The sequence below is a fragment of the Protopterus annectens genome, chromosome 3.part0, assembly GCF_019279795.1.
Source record: "Protopterus annectens isolate FY-2018-M chromosome 3.part0, PAN1.0, whole genome shotgun sequence".
NCBI classification, from domain to species: domain Eukaryota; kingdom Metazoa; phylum Chordata; order Ceratodontiformes; family Protopteridae; genus Protopterus; species Protopterus annectens.
Window position 1 is genome coordinate 10703206 of NC_056731.1, and position 25330 is coordinate 10728535.

Sequence of the window (25330 nt, forward strand, 5' to 3'; positions counted from 1 at the left end):
ACCCATTTTAGGTCTACTAACAGCCTATTTGGAAGTAGTACAGCTGGGTAAATAAACTTACCATAACAACAGCTGTTCAAATGAGCCTTACCTATATGGGTTATATCCTGACAAGGCTATAATAACCGTCCAGCTTCTAAAGTCTAAGAGCAACTTCCAGATATCCAAACTATCAGGCAGCTCAAGATGAACTGACTAAAGAGACAAGCTTGGGTGCAAAGCCCTTAAGAGTTTTCCTGACAACATGCAGAGGGTGGCTGAGCCCTGAAAGGACAATGCTAAGAATAACAAAAAATAAATGTCCACATCCTAGCATAAAAAGCACACCAAAAAACAAGGGGGATGGAGGGAGGGAGAAATTACAGCAGTGGTGATCAAACACCTACTGTTAAGATAAGTTTACTTACACAACTATACTATGTTTACTGTACTGATCACTGCTGTAGCAGCCTTAGCTATATTAGTAGATTACCCTAAATAGCTACATCTTGGAGGTGGAAGAAGAATAGTCCAGCAGCCACAAGAGAATGGTCCTAGCAAAGATTGATCTGGACCTACAGAACGAATCAAGCTTATAGTGCTTTTTAAAGGTATGTACAGAGGACTAAGTAGCAACTTCTAAAATACTTCTGGGATCCAAACCTTTCCAAAAAACCATAAATGAAGCCAATGCCCCTGCAGAGTGGGCATTAACCCTGCCAGGAATAGCTTCTTTATGGTGAATACAACAAAAGGTAATAAGCTCAGACAACTATTTTTGACAAAGGGTGTCCCTTCTTCTCACCTTCATAAGAAATTAACACAATCCAATGAAAGGCCACCAGTTTTCTTGGAGGCCTCTTAAGCAAAACCCCTTTCAAAAAATTTTGACATGAGACTGCACTGAAAGGAGAGAGTCTTCTGCCGTGGTGCAGCAGTAGCATTGTTGCCTCACAGCAAGAGGTTCTCCCGTTCGATTCTAGGCTGGAGTGCGGGGAGTGCCTTCTGTGTGGAGTCTGCATGTCCTTCCCGCGGTTGGGTGGGCGTTCGAAAGACATGCGTAAATGGGCGTGCCTTCGTTGAAGGTTGAACGTCGAGCTGGTACCTTGGCGTTCTTCAAAATCTACTGCCATTCATTAGTGGACCGGAGTTCCGCTGTGGCGACCCCTAACCGGGAAAAGCCAAAAAGACAACAACAACTGCATTGAAAGGAGAGGATCCAAGGGCAGACATGCTGAAATTGCTGATAACTCAACCTTAACAGAGGAATAAGAAAGGCATTAGGACAGCAACTCACACAAGCACTTTAAAGCCAGAGAATAACTAGCCCTGAATGAGTGTCGGCTATGTTGTTGGCACAAACTATAAAATCTTTTCCATTTGCTAATGCATGACCTTCTAGTAGAAGGCTTTCTTGCCTCCTTTCGTACCTACTGCATGTTCTCAGTAAACAGATGTCTAAAAGGAATTCAGAACCTATCATCCAGTCAGTCAAATGAAGTTGACTGATGTCGGTGTGAATCAAACACCCCCACTCTTCTGTGAGTAAATCCAGTCTGTGAGGAAGCTTATGCTAATTGCCCCTGGTCATTTCCAAAAGAAGGGAGAACCACGGTTGCCTGGGCTAGAAGGGAGTCACCACAATGATCTTGGGGAATTCCTTCTAAATCTTCAGAAGCACCCTGCATATTATGGAAAGGGTGGAAAAGCATACAGAAACATTCCTATCCATGGAAAATAAAAGGCATGTGTCTTCCAGGCCTTCCTGCATGGAGGCCTAGAACAGAATCTTGCCAGTTGATTGTTCAGAGTGTAGGCAAATAGGGTATTTGAGGAACTCCCCCAATGGATAAAATCTTTGAAGACCCCTTGATCTAGTTTCCATTTGTGAGGGTCTGCCTGGTCCTGCTCAGCTTGTCTGCCACACAATTTTGCTCTGATGGAATGCAAGATTCCTGCAGAGTGAGATTTTGCTATGAAGTTATATCGCAAGCTAACACATGGCTAGTCTGCAAATGGGGTACAACCAGATTCCCCTTGCTTGTTGATGTACCACACAACTGTGGTATTGTCTGTAACCACTTGAAAAGGCCCTAGGGACAAAAGATGGTTGAGAGAGTTGAGTGCATTGACCAGGGCAAGCATCTCCTTGGTATTTATGTGCTTGTGTCAGTCTTTGGTGTCCCCCACCCCCTGCAATTTAGTCCATCCTGAAATCACTCCCCAAGCAAAGTCAGAGGAGTCTCTGGTGACTGAATGCTTTGCAGCAGATAGGGAGAAGGGGAGACCTGTATTAAACGATATCTGTTATATCCACCAAACGAGTAATCTTCTGACAAATCACTGGATTTTGAAAAGATAAAGGATGCATCTTTCTTGCCAGGTATCAGGATAATTAAAGATGTGTTGAAATTCAAAATCCTGAGGTATTCAGGTATGACAGAATTCTGAATGGAAAACTTTAGAAATAGACCTATTTTTTTTTCCTGTGGAAGAAAAGTTCTTTGAACTGATGTGTCTATGTCTAGCTGACATCCTAGGAACACAATCCTATGTTAAGAAATCATGATAGACTTTTGAATGTTCTTTTGGAATCTCAGCTTGTGAAAGAGATCTCCCAGCAAAGACATTCCTGACACTTTCAGAAAGACTATGTAAAGATAAGCAAGTTGTCTAAATATGGAAAAGGTGGCTACCCTGTAGCATGTAATGAGATTTAACTGGAGCTAGGCACTTTATGAACACTCTTGGGTGCAGCTGGTAATCCAAAGGGTAATTCAGAAAACGGATTATGTGATCCAGACAGACAAAACCTCAAGAAACATCTGAAGTCTGGTTGACTAGGGATGTGATAAGCATTTTTTTAAGTCTAGCATTACCAAGAATCTTGAAAGAGGAAGAAGAGTTAACAGATTGTGAAGTGGCATCATTTGAAATTTGAGCACCACCACAAACAGTTTTATCAAAGAAAGAAAGCTACAAAACTGGTCTCGAAGCATTTTCTTCTTTGGCACTAGGAACTAACTTGAATTAAAAAAAAAAAAAACAACCTTCTCCACCTGGGAAGGAGAAACTGGTTCCATCACTCTTTGGAACATGTGATGAATAACCAGTAGAAAATAAAAAAAAAACGGTCTGATCTGGAGGATGAGGAATGACCCTCTGGAAAGGAGCAATTTCCTCCACTTCCATCTGTAACCATGAGAAATGATTTTCAGAATCCATTTGTCAAACTATCTGTTGCCAGAGAGAGAATTGGGGACTCAAGACTTTCTGGAAGAAAATAGTGGTCAAGGCTGGGTTGGATCACAAGGCCTCTGGAACAGTCAGATTTATTGGACTGTTCTCGGTTTTAGGAGGTTCAAGACTAAGGTTGAAGGTTCCTACGTTTTTGGCACTTTTCCTTCTTATGCCTACGGAGATCAACCTTGGCCCAACCAGCAGATAACATAGTACACAAAGGCCTTAGGGACTCAAAGTGCTTCGCTAAAATCTCAGCCCTATGCTTGATCATTCTACTGTTAAAGTGAGCACAGAACTGACAGGTACTTTGTGCACTGGCCCCAAACAAGTTACACAAAAGGACTTGAAGTGCCTGTGTGGTATCCGCTTGCCACAGCAAAGACGGTTATTAACTTACTCTGACATAAGTCAAGAAATATATGAAAAAGTCCCCAATGGGGTACTTAGCTTTAGATGTTTTCTTTCTCTGGTGCGTGCGGACCAAATGATATAAGACTATCACTCCGCTTTGTGGGTTTGATGGCAAGAAAGAACTGAGATTGTGGCGCTGTCTGGATTTCTTTATTCCCAGACGTCTTGAGGTTGGTCAGGGCATTCGCTGGCTTCAGGAGGAGGAGAAAATTCTCTGGTAATCGGGCCTGCTAAGGGCTTCCATGGCAGGAAATCCCATCAGTTATAACTGCAACAGTGAAATACGAAGAACATCTCTTGGAACAACCTTGTTCATCAAGGTTAAAAAAAAAAAAAAAAAAAAAAAAAAAAAAAGATTTGGCACATGAAGAGTTACGAGGCGGTGAAAAGGTGAACTTAAAACCAAATGTTGAAAGGTATTAATATAATGTCAGCACAAAACAGTGGAGTACGCGTGCACTGGTTCACAAAAATGTATTGAAAAAAGTGAGAAATACTGGCAAACGTAGGTTCTGCAGTACAGTTCTAGAAACTCTTAAAGACATCTTGCCGACTGAAAAACATATGTTTGAGGGCCTGTATATTGAAAGACATAACAATGTATCAAGGTTGTTATACTGGAAACTGTGCAAACATTACCATAAACAACAAGCAGAAAAGAAGCACGGGAAACATGAGCCACAAAGAATGACTGAAAATGAAGACATAATGATTACACAGCACCATTCAGTACCAACTGATAAAGTTGGTGCAACAAAAAACAAATACTGGGGTGATGAAACAAGGAAAAAAAAAAGCAGCTCTGATTATTGAAACAGTTGTACCTAATGACATAAAACTCAACCTCTTAGCTGAAAAATTCTGGACAAAGCTAAACAAAAGGGGAAAAAACAGGAAAAGATTTTAAATCTTGCCATTACAAACTTAAAAAGTTGCTAAAATTACAGGTTTTGCATTAGCATATGTTTTCTAGAAGGATATGAAGTCTAAAACTCAAATTTGTGTCATTAGTGACAACATTCCACAATGATTTGCCAGAGAAGCAAAAAAAAAAAATTTCAGAGAAGCTGACCAAAAATGTTTGTTTCTTTCAGCTTTTCCGGTTAGGGGTCGCCACAGCGGAACTCCGGTCCACTAATGATTGGCAGTAGATTTTGACATGCTGGCTTGCCGGGCCTAATGCACAACCTTCAACGAAGGAACGCCCATTCACGCATGTTGCCACACAGAAGACGCTCTGAGAATCGAACGGGCAACGTCTAACTGTGAGGCGACAACGCTACCGTAGCACCACCACCGCAGAAAAGCTGACCAAAAATATGAGGCAGAAAATCAGGACATGCTTAGCAACCGTTTAGCTCTACATATTAAGATGCATAACCTTGTAAAATGTCAAAATGTGCAAGCAGAAGCTAAAGCAATGTAGAATAGAGACATCCAGACAGTACACCAGCAGCAGTGGAAGCAACTGACCTAAAAAAAGTTCCAATTATGCTTAAACATTCTATCAACACATTTATTTATTTATTTATTTATTTTACATTTGTTAACCGGGCTAGTCTAGCTGGATACATGTCCATTTTCAGTAGAGGCCCGGGGAGAAAAGCTCCACAGATAATTCGATACAGAGAGACATATTAATAAAAAAAAATTAAGCACAATAAGAATATACATTTAGTAATAAGTACAACAAAAAACCTAGAAGTTGTACTAGGTAGTAGAAGCAAAATTGTAAAAATTGTATTAGGTCAGTAGAAGTGAACATTAAAAAGCTAAAGATTAGCTATTAGTTTTCAAAAATTTGTCAAAGAGAAAGATGTAAAGCAGGAGATATAAAGGAATTAATGTAGTAATACAAGAGAGGGAAAGAGTGAGAAACAGTAGTCAAGTAAGGAGAGGTAGGAAGATGGAAGGAGGTGGTGGAGAGAAAAGTAGGAGCGAGTCAGAGCATAAGAGGAGAGCAACAGGGCAAGACAAAAGAAATAGTATGTCTGGTATTAATCACTGAATAAAGTTATAGTTGAGTAGGGGGAGTGTGGAAGGTTAGTCAGGAGTCCTGCAGGAACAAAGCCAGTGGTTTTGGAAGTACTGCTTGATTTTTTGTTTGAAGAGTGGTAAGGAGGAGGTTAGAGTGATATCTGTGGGTAGCAGATTCCATGTCCTACCTACCGTATTAGTAAACAGAGAGTCACCAGCTAAGTTGTGGGATTTTACAGATTTGGTCATAAGTTTAGAAGAAGATCGAAGGGAGGTAAGATTGTTATAAGGGATTAAAAGTTGAGATAGTATAGGGGTGTTATCTGGTTGGTAAAGTATCTTGTGGGCAATAGTAAGTTGTGAGATCATAAGACAGTTTTGAAGCTCTAGCCAGCCTAGGAGTTTTAGGTTATGACAGTGATGTGTTCTGAAAGGGTTACTGGTGGCAAAGCGTGCAATGCTATTGTAACAAGTTGCTAGTTTATTTAGGTTAGCCTTCTTAAGGTTACTGAAAATAGGTGAGGCGTAAAAGAGAGTAATGCTATATGGACTACACAAGGAGGTAGTTCTGGACACTGCAGCTTTTGAGAACAAGTACTCTTAGTAAACATCAAAGACTGAAAAAATACTGTTTTCATGAACTGTAACTATGCCCTAACTTAGGAATGGGACCCTTTCCAGACAGTGCATTAAAATCCAAAACATTTTGGAGAAATGAAAAAGAGGAAAGCAAACGCCAGACTAAAATGGCACTGACTTCATAAATCTTAAACATGATTAGACTTACCAATATAATTCATCTGACTAATAGCGCTAAAAACACCAATCATCTAGAGAACACAAGACTAAAAGCATCATAATTCCTCTTCTTAATGTTTTACTGAATGCCATCAACATTTTTGACTCTATGGCTTTCTCTAAAAGTCCTTTCAATGGACCTACAACTGTCTTTCTGTGTGTTTGTGTGTGTGTGGGGGGGGGACAAGCTTGCCTACTTCAATGCTGATATAATTTCCCTCCATCTTCTAAATATGCATCTTGAAACTAACCACCCTTCCCCGAAAAATTTTGGTTTCTTGGACTTATGTTTCTTCATTTTAACAGCAAACCCATAAAAAAAAAACTCAAGAAGAAATGAACACAGAAAAGTACAACACACCTGCAAGAGGTAACTCTACGCTATCTCTCCTTAACATGGCAAAAGTCCTACACCTGAAAGAAAAATTACAAGGATGGCAATTTAAAGCCTCTTAATTTTCCACTGAAGATATCCCAAAGGAGAAGGTCTGCAGCATTCATTAAAACCCAATTCTCACATAAGCACAAGCTCAGCAATCAGATACTATGGTGCTCAGCTGAGGAGATAACCTCTCTGACAGTGTGCAGAGAGAATTACTGCTAACAACTATATACAGTCATCAAATACCAAACACTTTTAGACCAAATGTCATGGACCGACTTCATTTTGGCTCCCCTAGCTTAAGATCTCATTTATTCTCCTTCTCAGGATAACAGTTCCTATCAAATTTATGCTATCACATTATGTTAAAAGCTTTTGCTTTCAGAACTGCAAATGACATTTACAATTTACTCAAAGTTCTGTCTGGGGTAAAATGGCTATATGATACTTTGCTAACTAAATTCACAATGACAGATGACTTGCTCTTACATCACAGATGCTTATTACACATCAACATGTCATAAATCCACTGCAGCAGCAGCAAAAAAATATACAATTTATGTAGTAAATTCACATCAGTTCCATAAGTAACATTTACTTCTGAACACTGCTACTGGACAAGAAAAAGGACAATCATTACATTATCACTGCACCTGGCCTCAGTACTAATATCACAATAATCCAAGTGGTGATTAGCGCAAAACTGATCCTTCCTACATAACAGCAGTACATTTATGGAGTTTACGAGCTAAACAGTCAACAGATTTTCTGACGAGACTTATATATGTTAAAATCAACTATCAAACACCAATAGACGTCCACAAACCACGAAAACTTTAAACACCAGGAACCAGGAAACGGATGTCAAAAGCTCGCAAGATTTTAATATCCAAATGTAGTTAAAAACAGTCACTTAAAACTCAAGTCTGTAAAATGAATCAACGCACCAAAAGTAAGACCAGGACACAGTGTGTATTTAAATGTCCAAACAATATATATGTTTGTTGTAAATTTTGTGTATGGTACAACTATATTAGGTACGAAGTTTGGTATTAGAACGGACCTTGTACCTTTTAAAAAATGTTAGGTAACATCAAAAATTTTCTTTGTGTAACCTAATGGTTTTGTACTTAATAACTAAGAATATGGGTATTAGCCACCAGGGTAATTGAACACATAGTTTGTAATTTGACGAATTTAGAGCACGTTTTTCTTTAAAACTGTTTGCTATGAAATGGGTTGATATGAGCCTCCACCTGATTTGGTAACAGTGGGAAAAGAAAAGTACAGTTTTGTACCTACCATAAATGTAGATGTTCGAGGATCCACATTGCTGCAGTCCTAACCATTGGGTAGTCCGCTGTCCAGTCGGCCCGAATACCAAAGTATATGGCTGACGTCGGTCAAGGCGCATTAGACTGACGTCAGGACGTCAGGGTACTAATGCGCATGACCGACGTCATATCCTCAGTCTTTTCTTGCCCCAGATGTCAGAAGACCCTAAAAAGACAAGGCCCAAACCAAAACACCAAAAAAGCCCCGCACCAAACTTATATACAATATATATACACATGTACAATAATATATAGCAACTCACACCACCACCCCTAAACACAGAGGGGAAGGCGGGAGGGTAAATTGGACTGCAGCAATGTGGATCCTCGAACATCTACATTTATGGTAGGTACAAAACTGTACTATGTTCTTCATTCCACATTGCTGCAGTCCTAACCATTGGGTAGAATCCCAAAGCAGAGGTAAGGGAGGCTGGCAAATCATAAGGAAGCAGGAGCTGTCAACATGCCTTGCAAAATAGCTGTGGCAAAATCAGCCCTAGATTTAGAGTAGAGAGGAAGGTGGTAATGCTTAGAGAAAGTATGTACTGAACTCCAAGTAGCTGCCTCCAAAATATCCTTAGTTGCCACCCCCCTTAGAAATGCTGCTGAAGTGGCAGTAGCCCTAGTGGAATGAGGCCTAATCCCAGCTGGAATCTCCTTGCCATGATGGGAATAACAAAATGAAATGCAAAACCCAATCCACTTAGAAATAGTTTGCTTAGACACAGGCTTGCCCTGAGAACTCAAAGCAAAAGAAACAAACAACTGCTGAGACTGCCTGAAATCCTTAGTCCTGCTTAAATAATAACGCAACTGCCTATGTACATCCAAAGTGTGCAAAATCTTTTCCCCTTTATTTTGGGGATCTGCATAGAAAGTAGGCAAATGAATAGTTTGGTTTAAAGCCACACTAGAAACCACCTTAGGCATAAAGGAAGGATTAGTACGTAATGATACCCTATCCTTATGGAAAATCAGAAAGGGCTCTACTGCCATAAGGGCCTGCAACTCAGAAACCCTTCTTGCAGAAGTAATAGCCAACAAAAGCAGTCTTCCATGACAAATATTTCAAATCAGCAGTACCCAGGCTCAAAAGGTTGTAGAGTAAGTTTTTCCAACACAAAATTGAGATCCCAAGCAGGAGTAGGAGCTCTAATGGGGGTCTTATATTCTTTGCCCCTCTGAGAAACTGCTTGAACAAAGGATGCGAAAACAATGGTGGGTCACAATCATAGTGAGCTGAAATTGCTGCAGCATGAATCTTAATGGAAGAGAAAGACAAACCTTTGTCCAGTAACTCAGTAAGATATTGAAGAGCCACACTCAAATTAGGCTCAGAAATCTCCAAATTCCTTGCTGCACTCCAAAATAAAAATCTCTTCCATTTTTCTGCATACACTTTCCTTGTACTAGGTCTTCTAGCTTCCATAATCACATTTAAAACTTGTTGAGGAAGTTGAGACCGGCTGTCTCTCAAAACAGAATATGCCAGGCTGTTAGATGAAGAGAGCGAAGCTTGACATTGAGCAGGTGGCCGTCTCTCTGAGACAACAGGTGTGGAATCAAGGGTAAAGGCCATGGAGGCTTCTTTACTAGACTCCTCAGTAATGGGTACCAGTGCTGCCGAGGCCAATCTGGAGCTATTAAAATCATCCTTGGCTTGTCTTGTCTGACCTTTAGAAGCACCTTTGGAAGAAGAGGCAGAGGTGGAAACGCATACACATGAAGATTTTTCCAACTGAAAGAAAGAGCATCCACTTTCCAAGCTGTGTGATGTAACCTCTTTGTGCAAAACTTTGGCAGCTGGTGGTTTAGTGGAGAAGCGAACAGATCTATGTCTGGAGTTCCCCAGGACACTGTCAACCTTTGAAATACATGAAGATCCAGTTTCCACTGTGGGGATCCATGATTTGTCTGCTTAACACATCTGCTAAGGAGTTCTGTGCTCCGGCAGAAACCTTGCCTGAAGAGTTAGTTGCAAGCTGAGCAGTCTCCCATAAAATCATTGCTTGCCTGCACAATGGGTAAGAATGTGTTCCCCCTTGTTTGTTGATGTACCACATGACAGTTGTGTTGTCTGTTAGAATCAACACCTGCCCTGGAAGAAGTAACTCCTTGAAAGCCATTAATGCAAATTGGACTGCTAACATCTCCTTCATGTTGATATGTAGATGCTGTAGTCCGGCAGGCCACTTGTCTTGTATCCACTTTCCATTTAGATGAGCTCCCCAAGCAATGTCTGAGGCATCTGTCGTTAGAATCTGACTCGCCTCTGGCCGGGTCACAGAGAGTCCCTTGTTTAGGTGACATTCCTGAGCCCACCACAAAAATTCCTTTTGAATGCAAGGTATTATTTGAATGACAGTGTCCAAATCCTGGCAGTGCTGTGTCCATACATTTTGAGATACCATTGTAGCTTCCTCATATGCAGTTTGGCATTGGGAAGCACCAGAATACAAGATGCCATGAACCCTAAGGCTTGAAGGACTGTCTTTGCAGTCAGCCCGGACTGAAGAGATAGCTGATGGAAGTAACTGGAAAGATTCTTTTGTTTGTCCGGGGTTAAAAAGGCCATCTGGGCTGCTGTATTCAGTCTCACACCCAGAAAGCACATGTCTTGAGAGGGTACTAGACTGGACTTTATTTCGTTCACAGAATACCCTAGGCATCTTAGCACTGCTATGACATATTCCAGATGCTGTAGAAGGTCTTCCTTTTCTTGAGCCAGAATCAGGCAGTCGTCCAAGTAAGGATAGATTTGAATTCCTTTTAGCCTGAAGTAAGCTATCACTGGAGCCAGAACCTTTGTGAATACTCTGGGCAGTAGATAAGCCAAAGGGCAATGCAGAGAACTGATAATGAGAATTTCCAGCTCGAAACGCAGATACTTCCTGCAACACAGTCTTATAGGCACATGAAGGTAAGCTTCCTTGAGATCTAAAGTTACCATCCAATGATCTTTGCCCAGCAGAGGTAAAAGCTGTTGCAACGTCAACATCTTGAACTTGGGAATGTCCAGATAAGTGTTGAGGATAGATAAATCCAAAATTGGTCTCCACGTGTTCCCCTTCTTTGGTACTAGGAACAGGCGAGAATAAAATCCTAGGCCCCTTTCTGGTATAGGGACTGGCTGAATGGCCCCTATTTGGAGTAACAGAGAAATTTGCTTGTGAGCCTCTTCCCTTTGTGGAGGAGGAACGTCTGGCATGCCTTTGAAAGGGGGCAATGTGTGGAAATAAAACCTGTAACCTTGGTGAATGATATCCAACACCCATCTGTCTTGAGTGATTAAATCCCAATTTTCTTTGAAAAGAGACAGTCTTCCTCCCAAAGGAGCTACCAGGCGAGAATCTACTGGCAGCTGAAAAGGCAGGTCATTGGGTCTGTTTACGAAAGGACTGACCCCTGCCCTCACCAGAAGTCTGAGCAGGTGAACCCCTGTTCTAGGCCTAAAAGAACCTTGAGCTCTGCCCCTACCACGCCTAGACCTACCCCTAGACTGGGAATCAAAAGCAGGATATGTCCATCCCTTAGTAGGCCAATTTCTACTAAACTTTGGTGGCTGCACCTGCAAAAAATCTTTAACAGTTTGCATAGACTTAGCTTTGTCCTCCATTTTCTTTAAAACTGCTTCCACAGGCGAACCAAATAACACATCAGACTGTAAAGGAGCATCCAAAATCCTAGCCTTAACATGCTCTGCTAAATTCTGATCCCTCAACCAGGCATGCCTGCGAAGAACAGAACTAGTGGCAGCCACCCTCGAGGAGGCCTGCACAGCATCAAAACCACATTGCAAAGAATGCTTACCCACTTGTTCAGACACATGAACTAAATCCAGCAACTCTTTACACTCTATACCTTCCGCCAAAGCATCCACCTTAGATTTCAATTGTGAAAGGAGATAATTTTGATATTTTAGCATGTGAAACTGACAATTCAACGCTCTCATGGCTAGAGTGGAAGAAGTATACACTTTCTTTCCCCACCTATCCAAAGCCCTTGCCTCTTTATCAGTGGGAACAGGATTTTTAACCACAGAGGCCTTAACACCTTTAGGCCCCTGAGCAACAGTTTCTGGGTCCGCCCTAGGACTCTTAAACAAATACTTATGAGCTTCGGGCACCCTATAGTACCTATCAGGTTTAACAGGGGCAGGAGGCAAAGAGTCAGGGTTCAGGGAAGCCTCTGCAAAAACATCTTCCACCACATTCAACACAGGAGGTATAGCTAAGGGCCTATGCTGGGGTAAAAATAAGAATTCCCTAAGCCTTTTCCTGGAATCAGAGTAATCTTGGCCTTCCCATTTAAAGTGTTCCCTCATGGAATGCAGAGTCTCTGAAAATGAGAAATCCTCAGGAGGAGAAGCTGTAGGTGTGGAATCATCCACATCAGAATCAGAATAAGGAGGAAACTCCTGCAAGTCTTCCGCAGAAGACTCCGAAGCCTCTGAATACTGTTCCAAACTCTCAAACTCAGGTTCCACCCTAGGCCTCTTATCAGGAGGGGGCATAGAGCCTCTAATCATAGTAATTAAATCTTCTGCCATTTTAAGCATATGTTTTTTAGGCACAGAACCTGAAGTGCTAGGAGAAGCCCCCACTGAAGCTAAACTGGGCCTACCTCTCAAAGAAGTTTTGGAAACAGAAGGAGAGGCTCTAACTACCTTGGGAAGAGAGGGAAGAACAGTCACCTGAGAAGCCCCCTCAGCCTGGCCTACCTCCTGAGAGGGCACATCCTGTAACAGTAAAGTCTCTGCCTGAGATTCCAAAGAAAAGTACAGTTTTGTACCTACCATAAATGTAGATGTTCGAGGATTCCATTGCTGCAGTCCTTACTATTGGGTATAGTCCGCGTCCAGTCGGCCCGAATACCAGAGTATAAGGCTGGCGTCGGTCAGGCGCATTAGACTGGCGTACGTCAGGGTACTAATGCGCATGACCGTCGTCATATCCTCAGTCTTTTCTTGCCCCAGATGTCAGAAGACCCTAAAAAGACAAGTCCCAAAATACCTGCACCAAAAAACATGTACAATATATACAAAAATATATACAAAAATATAAGCATGTAAACTCACCTACACAACCACCCCTAAACACAGAGGGGAAGGAGGGAGGGTAAATTGGACTGCAGCAATGGAATCCTCGAACATCTACATTTATGGTAGGTACAAAACTGTACTATGTTCTTCGTTTTCCATTGCTGCAGTCCTTACTATTGGGTAGAATCCCAAAGCAGAGGTAAGGGAGGCTGGCAAATCATAAAGAAGTAGGAGCTGACAACATGCCTTGCAAAACAGCTGTGGCAAAACCAGCCCTAGACTTAGAGTAGATAGGAAGGTGATAATGCTTAGAGAAAGTATGCACTGAACTCCAAGTAGCTGCTTCCAAAATATCCTTAGTTGCCACCCCCCTTAGAAATGCTGTTGAAGTGGCAGTAGCCCTAGTGGAATGAGGCCTAATCCCAGCTGGAATCTCCTTGCCATGATGGGAATAACAAAATGCAATGCAAAAGCCAATCCACCTAGAAATAGTTTGTTTTGACACAGGCTTGCCCTGTGAACTCAAAGCAAAAGAAACAAACAACTGCTGAGACTGCCTAAAATCCTTAGTCCTGCTTAAATAAAGCAATTGCCTGTGTACATCTAAAGTGTGCAAAATCTTTTCCCCTTTATTTTGAGGGTCTGCATAAAACGTAGGCAAATGAATAGTTTGGTTTAAAGCCACACTAGAAACCACCTTAGGCATAAAGGAAGGACTAGTGCGTAATGATACCCTATCCTTATGGAAAATCAAAAGGGCTCTACTGCCATAAGGGCCTGCAACTCAGACACCCTTCTTGCAGAAGTAATAGCCAACAGAAAAGCAGTCTTCCATGACAAGTATTTCAATTCAGCAGTAGCTGCAGGCTCAAAAGGTTGTAGAGTAAGTTTTTCCAACACAAAATTGAGATCCCAAGCAGGAGTAGGAGCTCTCATTGGGGTCTTATATTCTTTGCCCTCTAAGAAACTGCTTGAACAAAGGATGAAAACAAAGGTGGGTCACAATCATAGTGAGCTGAAATTGCTGCAGCATGAATCTTAATGGAAGAGAAGGACAAACCTTTGTCCAATAACTCAGTAAGATATTGAAGAGCCACACTCAAATTAGGCTCAGAAATCTCCAAATTCTTTGCTGTACTCCAAAATAAAAATCTCTTCCATTTTTCTGCGTACACTCTCCTTGTACTAGGTCTTCTAGCTTCCATAATCACATTTAAAACTTGTTGAGGAAGTTGAGACCTGCTGTGTTTCAACACAGAATATGCCAGGCTGTTAGATGAAGAGAGTGAAGCTTGACATTGAGCAGATGACCGTCCTTCTGAGACAACAGATGAGGAATCAGAGGTAAAGGCCATGGAGGCTTCTTTACTAGACTCCGTAGTAGTGGGTACCAGTGTTGCCGAGGCCAATCTGGAGCTATCAAAATCATCCTTGGCCTGTCTTGTCTGACCTTTAATAGTACCTTTGGAAGAAGAGGCAGAGGTGGAAAGGCATACACATGAAGGTTTTTCCAACTGAAAGACAGAGCATCCACTTTCCAAGCTGTGTGATGAAACCCCTTTGTGCAATACTTTGGCAGCTGGTGGTTTAGTGGAGAAGCGAACAGATCTATGTCTGGAGTTCCCCATGACACTGTCAATTTCTGAAATACATGAAGATCCAGTTTCCACTCGTGGGGATCCATGATTTGTCTGCTTAACACATCTGCTAAGGAGTTCTGTGCTCCTGGCAGAAACCTTGCCTGAAGAGTTAGTTGCAAGCTTAGCGCAGTCTCCCATAAAATCATTGCTTGCCTGCATAGAGGGTAAGAATGTGTTCCCCCTTGCTTGTTGATGTACCACATGACAGTTGTGTTGTCTGTTAGAATCAACACCTGCCCTGGAAGAAGTAACTCCTTGAAAGCCATTAATGCAAACTGGACTGCTAACATCTCCTTCATGTTGATATGTAGATGCTGTAGTCTGGCAGGCCACTTGTCTTGTATCCACTTTCCATTTAGATGAGCTCCGCAAGCAATGTCCGAGGCATCTGTCGTTAAAATCTGACTTGCCTCTGGCCGGGTCACAGAGAGTCCCTTGTTTAGGTGACATTCCTGAGCCCACCACAAGAATTCTTTTGAAGGCAAGGTATTATTTGAATGACAGTGTCCAAATCCTGGCAGTGCTGTGTCCATACATTTTGAGATACCATTGTAGCTTCCTCATATGCAGTTTGGCATTGGGAAGCACCAGAATACAAGATGCCATGAACCCTAATGCTTGAAGGACTGTCCTTGCAGTCAGCACGGACTGATGAGATAGTTGATGGAAGTAAAGTGACAGACTCTTTTGTTTGTCCGGGGTTAAAAGGCCATCTGGGCTGCTGTATTCAGTCTCACACCCAGAAAGCACATGTCTTGAGAGGGTACTAGACTGGACTTTATTTCGTTCACAGAATACCCTAGGCATCTTAGCACTGCTATAACATATTCCAGATGCTGTAGAAGGTCTTCCTTTTCTTGAGCCAGAATCAGGCAGTCGTCCAAGTAAGGATAGATTTGAATTCCTTGAAGCCTGAAGTAAGCTATCACTGGAGCCAGAACCTTTGTGAATACTCTGGGCAGTAGATAAGCCAAAGGGCAATGCAGAGAACTGATAATGAGAATTTCCAGCTCGAAACCGCAGATACTTCCTGCAACTTAGCCTTATAGGCACATGAAGGTAAGCTTCCTTGAGATCTAAAGTTACCATCCAGTGATCTTTGCCCAGCAGAGGTAAAAGCTGTTGTAACGTCAACATCTTGAACTTGGGAATGTCCAGAAAAGTGTTGAGGAGAGATAAATCCAAAATTGGTCTCCACGTGTTCCCCTTCTTTGGTACTAGGAACAGGCGAGAATAAAATCCTAGGCCCCTTTCTGAAACAGGGACTGGCTGAATGGCCCCCATCTGGAGTAACTGAGAAACTTGCTTGTGAGCCTCCTTTCTTTGTGGAGGAGGAACGTCTGGCATGCCTTTGAAAGGGGGCATTGTATGGAAATAAAATCTGTAACCGTGGTGAATGATATCCAACACCCATTTGTCTTGAGTAATTAAATCCCAATTTTCTTTGAAAAGAAACAGTCTTCCTCCCAAAGGAGCTGTCAGACGAGAATCTACTGGCAGCTGAAAAGACAGGTCATTGGGTCTGTTTACGAAAGGACTGACCCCTGCCCTCACCAGAAGTCTGAGCAGGTGAACTCCCTGTTCTAGGCCTAAAAGAACCTTGAGCCCTGCCCCTACCACGTCTAGACCTACCCCTAGACTGGGAATCATAAGCAGGATATGTCCACCCCTTAGCAGGCCAATTTCTACTAAACTTCGGTGGCTGCACCTGCAAAAAATCTTTAACAGTTTGCATAGACTTAGCTTTGTCCTCCATTTTCTTTAAAACTGCTTCCACAGGCGATCCAAACAACACATCAGACTGTAAAGGAGCATCCAAAATCCTTGTCTTAACATGTTCAGCTAAATTCTGATCCTTCAACCAGGCATGCCTGCGAAGAACAGAACTAGTAGCAGCCACCCTCGAGGAGGCCTGTACAGCATCAAAACCACATTGCAAAGAATGCTTACCCACTTGCTCAGACACATGAACCAAGTCCAGCAACTCTTTACACTCAATACCTTCCGCCAAAGCATCCACCTTAGATTTTAATTGTGAAAGGAGATAATTCTGATATTTTAGCATGTGAAACTGACAATTCAACGCTCTCATGGCTAGAGTGGAAGAAGTATACACTTTCTTTCCCCACCTATCCAAGGCCCTTGCCTCTTTATCAGTGGGAACAGGATTTTTAACCACAGAAGCCTTAACACCTTTAGGCCCTTGAGAAATAGTTTCTGGGTCCCTAGGACTCTTAAACAAATACTTATGAGCTTGCACCCTATAATACCTATCAGGCTTAACAGGAGCAGGAGGCAAAGAGTCAGGATTCAGGAAGCCTCTGCAAAACATCTTCCACCACATTCAACACAGGAGGAATAGCTAAGGGCCTATGCTGGGGCAAAACAAGAATTCCCTAAGCCTTTTCCTGGAATCAGAGTAATCCTGGCCTTCCCATTTAAAGTGCTCCCTCATGGAATGCAGAGTCTCTGAAAATGAGAAATCCTCAGGAGGAGAAGCTGTAGGAGTGGAATCATCCACATCAGAATCAGAATAAGTAGGATACTCCTGCAAGTCTTCCAGAAGACTCTGAAGCCTCTGAACACTGTTCAAAACTATCAAACTCCGGTTCCACCCTAGGCCTCTTATCAGTCCCGGGCATAGAACCTCTAATCATAGTAATCAAATCTTCTGCCATTTTAAGCATATGTTTCTTAGGTACAGAACCGAAATGCTAGGAGAAGCCCCCACTGAAGCTGAACTAGGCCTACCTCTCAAAGAAGTTTTGGCAACAGAAGGAGAGGCTCTAACTACCTTGGGAAGAGAGGGAAGAACAGTTACCTGAGAAGCCCCCTCAGCCTGGCCTACCTCCTGAGAAGGCACATCCTGTAACAGTAAAGTTTCTGCCTGAGACTCCATGGAAACTCCTGGCAAAACCTCTGGCTCCACTGAGCCTTCTAAAGAACCGGCGTCCGGGACTGCGGTTCATCAACCCTAGGCTTCACTGTTTTGTCCTTGCGCTTCTTGGATGAAGCGGCGGGAGCATCCGGCGGCATTTTATAATTGCAACGCTTCCCAAACACTAACCTGGCACAGTCTAACCTCCTCTTAATAGTGCGTTTGTTAAACCTAGCACAAGAGCGGCAACCAACAACGTCGTGCTCAGGCCCTAAACAAGGTATACACAAGGTATGGTAATCCCTATGAGGTATCTGTTTCCCACAAGAAATACAGTTATTCACTTTTTCTGACATCCGGTAAAATACTGAGGCAAGAAAAAACCAAAATGTTCCCCAACGGGTACTTAGCCAACTCTGTTTCGGTCTGAAACTCCGGTTTCGGAAATATTTCAGAACGCCAACCTGCACTCGCAAAACTGCTTCTGCATCGGACCATGCGGCAAAAAAGACTGAGGATATGACGTCGGTCATGCGCATTAGTACCCTGACGTACTGACGTCAGTCTAATGCGCCCTGACCGACGTCAGCCTTATACTCTGGTATTCGGGCCGACTGGACGCGGACTATACCCAATAGTAAGGACTGCAGCAATGGAAAACGAAGAACATCTCCTGGCAAAACCTCTGGCTCCACTGAGCCTTCTAAAGAACCGACGTCCGGGACTGCCGGTTCATCAACCCTAGGCTTTGCTGATTTGTCCTTGCGCTTTTTGGACGAAGCGGGCGTCGGAGTATCCGACGGCATTTTATAATTACAACGCTTCCCAAACACTAACCTGGCACAGTCTAACCTTCTCTTAATAGTGCGTTTGTTAAATCTAGCACAAGAGCGGCAACCAACAACGTCGTGCTCAGGCCCTAAACAAGGTATACACAAAGTATGGTAATCCCTATGAGGTATCTGCTTCCCACAAGAAATACAGTTATTCACTTTTTCTGACATCCGGTTAAATACTGAGGCAAGAAAAACCAAAATGTTCCCTAACGGGACTTAGCCAACTTTGATTCGGTCTGAAACTCCGACTTCGGAAAATTTTCAGAACGCCAACCTGCACTCGCAAAACTGCTTCTGCATCGGACCATGCGGCAAAAAAGACTGAGGATATGACGTCGGTCCTGCGCATTAGTACCCTGACGTCCTGACGTCAGTCTAATGCGCCTTGACCAACGTCAGCCATATACTTTGGTATTCGGGCCGACTGGACAGCGGACTACCCAATGGTTAGGACTGCAGCAATGTGGAATGAAGAACATCTATTTAAAACAAACTATGACTTGAGCAGGTTGTCTGAAGAAGTTCGGGTATAGCCCGAACGAAAAGCGCTTTACATGTACTGGATTTTTTGCTCTTGCAAGTCTATTTTGCAAGTCGAGGTTGTGACTGAGGGTTTTGTATATTGCTTGGATATTTAAATACGCACTGTGTCCTGGTCTTAGTTTTGGTGCGTTGATTCATTTTACAAACTTGAGTTTTAAGTGACTGTTTTTAACTACATTTGGATATTAAAATCTTGAGAGCTTTTGACATCCGTTTCCTGGTTCCTGGTGTTTAAAATCAACTATGCAAGTACAGGCTAAAGAAAATAAAATATTTCACTTTTTCTGCTTTTAAACAAAAAGACATTCCAACAGGGTTTGTATGTGAAAGCCTCAGAATCTTACATCATTTAACTGCTTCAAATAAATGATCCCTACCAGATCGTGACAGATAATCAGCATGTTTGTTTATGCTGGAGAGAACAGCAAAAACTGTTAGGGGGAAAGCATAGAGATCCAACAAGGGTATTGTCTACCTAACCCAATGATGCACCATGACCACATTATCCAACTAAATAACACAACAATGAGCTCTGGCACAGCTTTCTTATTTTCTGAAATGATTCAAGAAAGTTATTTCCAGCTTTTTACAATTGCAGAATATCAGTTGAAATAAAAGGTTCTCATGCTTCGTCTATCAGACAGTATCTTAAAAAGATGCATTCTGCAGTCTCTCAAACACTGTGAAGTTAATATTCTGTTGTAGTGCAAAAGTGATAAGTATGGATGCTTAGATTAAGGCTCCTTAAGTGATGCACCATGCAGGTGACATACTGCCTTCATTTCTGCTTCACTTTTTTACAATACAATACATAAAGTAATTAAAAAAACAGCAACAATGAGAAGTTAAAATTCGAAAAAGACAACTGATTGAAAAACAAGGCAAATTATGCTAGTCTTCTAAATTAACAGCAATAAATTCTGTTCAGAACTTTTTCCTTGCATACCTTGACACCGTGGCCAACGTCATCAAGCACTGTGTAGTCTATAGGTTTGCGAATGTATCGTACTGGTCGTTCCATATTTGCTGGTGCTATGATTTTATGAGTTCGTGCAGTGTTCTTATTGGTGGTTAAAATGCCTATTTCTCGTCTTGCTACTTTTTCTTTATGAATGTCCACAGTCTATGATTAGAAACAAAATTATCGTAAGATCAGTACCACAGGACAGCAATAAATATACTTTTTGGACGCTTTTTACAATAATAGCACATAGTACACACACAGTGAGATGCTATTTTTAAACCAACCGCTAATGCAATATACAATATGTAAAAACAATTTGAAGATCAGCTAGTTAAACTTACCACATAGACCATTTTTAAACATTATTACAGAGACCACTATACCTTATGTGGCTATCTTCTACTTACTGACATTCTCACAACAGAATACACCAACTATAAAGCTGCACTGTTTGTTGTTGTATCTTTCGTTTTTTCCCGGTTAGGGGTCACCACAGCGGAACTCCGGTCTGCTAATGACTGGCAGCAGATTTTTACGTACCGAGTTGCCAGCCCTGGCGTACAACCTTCAACGAAGGTACGCCCATTCACGCATGTCTCCACACAGAAGACGCTTTAGCTGAGAATCGAACAGGACAACGTCTTACTGTGAGGCGACAACGCTACCACAGCACCACCACCAACTCAAAAAATGTAGGCTTTCATATGTTTATCTTGTATACCTACAATTACTATGAACAAGGGTATGAAAAATACCACTATACAACTAACATGCATGAATTTAAAGACCAGCCTACTATTGTTGCAAATGAACAAAATGCTAGAGACCACAGCACATCTGGATTTCAAGAGATTTTACCTAGAATCCTCTACCAGAGAATGGTGAAACTTTCTGACAACTGCTCCTTACTTTGCAGTAAAAAAAACGTTCAGACAAGTACTACATCTTCAACGAGAAATATTTAGCTTTACACATTTTATTCAGTTAAAAGTATTTTTAGTTTACTTGCATTTTTAATTACAATTTTTTTTTTAAATTTACAAAGTTTTAGTCATGCCACTTGAGAAAACATGGGGGTTAAGAGTATACAGAACTATTCTGAATATTGCCCTTTACCCTTCTTCTTAGCACAAAAGCAGTTCACGAATACAATTGAGAGAGTCAGATGTCATCTATTAGGCATATGTTGCAGCTCATCATTCTTGAAGATTAAAAGTACAGTTTTGTACCTACCATAAATGTAGGTGTTCGAGTGTTCACACTGCTGCAGTCTTCACACTTGGGTTATCCTGCCATCAGGTGGTCCCGCAGTCGGCCAGAGTTCCAAAGTCTAGAAAGGTATAGAAAAGTGCAGCTAGTTCAGAGGGGATGGAGGGAGGGTAACCTGGACTGCAGCAGTGTGAACACTCAAACATCTACATTTATGGTAGATACAAAACTGTACTATGTTCATCGTGTTACACTGCTGCAGTCATCACACTTGGGTTGAATCCCAAAGTTAAGGATGGGTGGTGGAGTTAAACAGGGTTTGGAGAAGCTAGTAGGCCCTGCAGAACTGCAGTGGCAAAGCCAGCTCTAGTCTTAGAGTATAGAGGTAAGTGATAGTGCTTGGTGAAGGTGTGCACTGAACTCCAAGTTGCAGCTTCCAAAATATCCTTGGTTGGTACCCCCCTGAGAAAGGCTGTTGATGTAGCTGTAGCCCTGGTGGAGTGGGACCTAATGCTAGCAGGTACCGGTTTCCCATGATGTGTGTAACACAAATGTATACAATGTCCTATCCATTTTGAAATGGTCTGTTTTGAGACAGCTTTTCCTTGTGATCCTGCAGCATAGGATACAAAGAGCTGGTCAGATTTTCTGAAAGCCTTAGTTTTATCCAAGTAGTAATGTAATTGCCTGTGAATGTCCAAAGAGTGCAGGAGTCTTTCTCCTTTGTTCTGGGGGTTTGGGAAAAAGGTGGGTAAATGAATGGTTTGGTTTAGGGCCACACTGGATACCACCTTTGGCATAAAGGAAGGGTTAGTCCGTAGAGCGACTCTGTCTTGATGAAAAATGAAGAAAGGCTCCACTGCCATTAGGGCCTGTAGCTCTGAGACTCTTCTAGCTGAAGTTATTGCTAGTAGCAGGGAAGTTTTCCATGATAGAAACTTTAAATCAGCTGAAATAGCTGGTTCAAAGGGCGGCAGTGTAAGCTTTTCCAGAACAAAGTTGAGATCCCAAGTTGGTGTTGGTGCTCTCCTGGGCGGTCTTATGTTCTTAGCCCCTCTGAGGTACTGTCTTAGGAGTGGATGTGAAAATAAAGGAGGATCAGTGTTGTAGTGAGCTGAAATCGCCGAGGCATGGATCTTAATAAATGAAAAAGAAAGTCCTTTGTGCAACATCTCAGTTAAATATTGTGGAATCTGTGGAATATTTGCAGCAAGGGGATTTTGGCCTTTAGCCTGGTTCCGGGCGCAAAATCTTTTCCATTTGTCTGAATAGGCTTTCCTGGTGCTGGGCCTCCTGGCCTCCAGAATGACATCCATAACAGCTTTAGATAGAGGTGTTGGCTGGTTGTTTAGGTAATTTGCCATGCAGCCAGATTTAAAGTCTTGAGCTGGCTGTGTAGAATCTGATTGTTTTGCTGGGTGAGCAGGTGAGGAATTTGGGGTAAAATCCATGGTGGGCCGTGGGCCATGTTCCTTAGTATTTGATACCAGTGCTGGCGTGGCCAGTCTGGAGCAATGAGTATCATTTGTGGCCTCTCTAATCTGACTTTCAGCAGCACCTTTGCTAGAAGATGCAGTGGAGGAAAGGCATACACTGTTAATGTTTTCCAACTGAATGAGAGGGCATCCACTTTCCAAGCTGGTGGGTGGAATGTCCTTGTGCAAAATTTTCGAATTTGGTAGTTTTGGGGGTTGACAAACAGATCTATGTATGGGAGTCCCCATTTTTGAGTGATCATTGCAAATACTTGTGCATCCAGTCTCCACTCGTGGGGATCCATGATGTTTCTGCTTAGGTCGTCTGCCAATATGTTTTTCTTTCCTGGCAGGAATTGTGCTTGTACTTGAACTTGGTAAGTCAGTGCTGTGTTCCACAAGATCATTGCTTGCCTGCATAGGGGGTAGGAGTGTGTGCCCCCTTGCTTGTTTATGTACCACATGACTGTGGTATTGTCCATCTTTATTAGGAGTTGTCCTGGATGTAACAGGTCCTTGAAAGCTGTTAGGGCATTCTGTATTGCTAGCATTTCTTTTTGATTGATATGCAGATGCCTTTGATCTGTATCCCATTTGCCCTGAATGCACTGTCCTGCCATGTGTGCTCCCCAGGTATAGTCCGATGCATCTGTTGTTATAGTTTGCCTGGCTGTGGGCAAGGTAAAAGGCTGACCCTGGTTGAGGTGACATGCCTGTTCCCACCACAGAAACTCCTGCTGAAGGCAGAGAATGAGTGGTATCATTGTTTCCAAGCTGTGGCTGTGCTGTGTCCATACGCTCTTCAGGTACCATTGTAATTTCCTCATATGCAGTTTTGCAAATGGTATTAGGAGTATGCAAGATGCCATAAATCCCAAGGCCTGCAGAATTTTTCTTGCAGGGAGTTTGGTCTTTGTTGTCATCATTTTGAAGTACTGAGTCAGCTGTTGTTGTTTGTCTGGCATGAGATAAGCCATCTGGGCCGTTGTATTCAAGCTGGCACACAGGAATGTTATGTTCTGTGAGGGCACTAGCTTTGATTTCTTTTAGTTTACTGTGAACCCTAGGCAACTTAAAAGGTGTTTGACAAATGCCAGATGCTTTAAAAGAATGTCCTTGCTTTCTGCTTGAATAAGGCAGTCGTCCAGGTATGGGTATATTTGAATTCCTCTTTGTCTGCAATATGCAATTACTGGTGCCAGGCATTTTGTGAAGACCCTGGGCGCAGTAGATAAGCCAAAGGGCAGTGCAGAGAATTGATAATGAGTTGAACCTGCAATGAAACAGAGGTATCGTCTGCAATTTTGTCTGATAGGGACATGCAGGTATGCCTCCTTGAGATCCAACGTTACTAGCCAAGCCTTCTTGCCCAGCATGGGAAGAAGCTGCTGTAGTGTTAGCATCTTGAATTTGGGTACTTGGAGATAGTTGTTTACAATGGAAAGGTCCAGAATGGGTCTCCAGGCTTTGTCCTTTCTGGGGACTAGAAAGAGTCTTGAGTAAAATCCTTGTCCTTGCTCCTGTGTAGGTACCTGTTGAATGGCTCTCATGTCCATGAGAGCTGAAATTTGTTTCTGTGCCTCCGCCCATTGATATGGTGGCAGGTTTGGCATTCCTTTTATCCTTGGCAAGGTGTGAAAGTGGAATCTGTATCCTTGTGAAACAATGTTTAGGAACCATTTGTCTTTTGTGATGATGTGCCAGTTGTCTGCAAAAAGTGCTAATTTTCCTCCCAAGGGAGCTGCCAAGAGAGATTTGCTTGGCAGTCTGAGAGTTAAGTTATTGTGTTTGTCTTCTGTTAGCTTGGGGCCCGTCTTCTCCTCCTTTCTGGGTAGCGGCACCCCATTGGCGAGGTTTGTAAGGGTCTTGTGACTGACCTCTGCCCCTTGGGCGTCTGTATTTGCCCCTCTGTAGTCTGTCAGACGCTGGAAAGGACCAGTTTTTTGTTGGCCAATTTCTGCTGAAACGAGGGGGTTGAACCTGTAAAAAATCCTTGACCGTCTGCATAGATTTTGCCTTATCCTCCATTTTCTTTAAAACATCTTCTGCTTTTACACTAAATAAAACATCCTGCTGTACCTGCATTAAATAACTTTGCTTTAACATGATCAGGCAGGGTTTGTTCTTTTAACCAAGCATGTCTACGTATGACAGACCCAGTCACTGCTGCTCTACAGGAAGCTTCCAATGAATCAAATCCACATTGTAAAGTATGTTTGCCCACCTGTTCAGCTGCATGTAACAGATCCTGCATTTCCTTGAAATCAGGCTGCTCTGAATGTGTGCTCATTTTTTGTTTTAATTGAGACATTAGGAATTGCTGATATTTCAGCATGTGAAACTGGCAATTTAAGGCTCTCATAGCTAGAGTAGCTGGGGTGTATACCTTCTTTCCCCATCTATCTAGTGCTTTGGAATCCCCTTCAGAGGGTACAGGATTTTTAGCAACAGAGGCCTTAACCCCTTTGGGACCCTGGGAAATTGTTTCTGGGTCAGCAACAGGGCTTTTATATAGGAATTTGTGTGAGTCAGGGACTCTCTAGTATCTGTCTGGTTTGGCTGGAGCAGGAGGTAGGGAGTCTGGGTTAAGATTAGATTCTAAGTAAACATCATCCAC

The 25330-nt window shown here is 42.4% G+C and overlaps 1 protein-coding gene across 1 annotated transcript in view; it reads right to left on the minus strand.

The window, feature by feature from the left end:
- Positions 1-25330, minus strand: part of ABI1 (abl interactor 1) — a gene marked incomplete at its 3' end in the record, with an annotated part of 1176232 nt that overhangs the window by 458703 nt on the left and 692199 nt on the right. Inside the window, 1 exon segment of the mRNA XM_044064550.1 lies at positions 20012-20188. Coding sequence (XP_043920485.1) covers positions 20012-20188 — 177 coding nt within the window.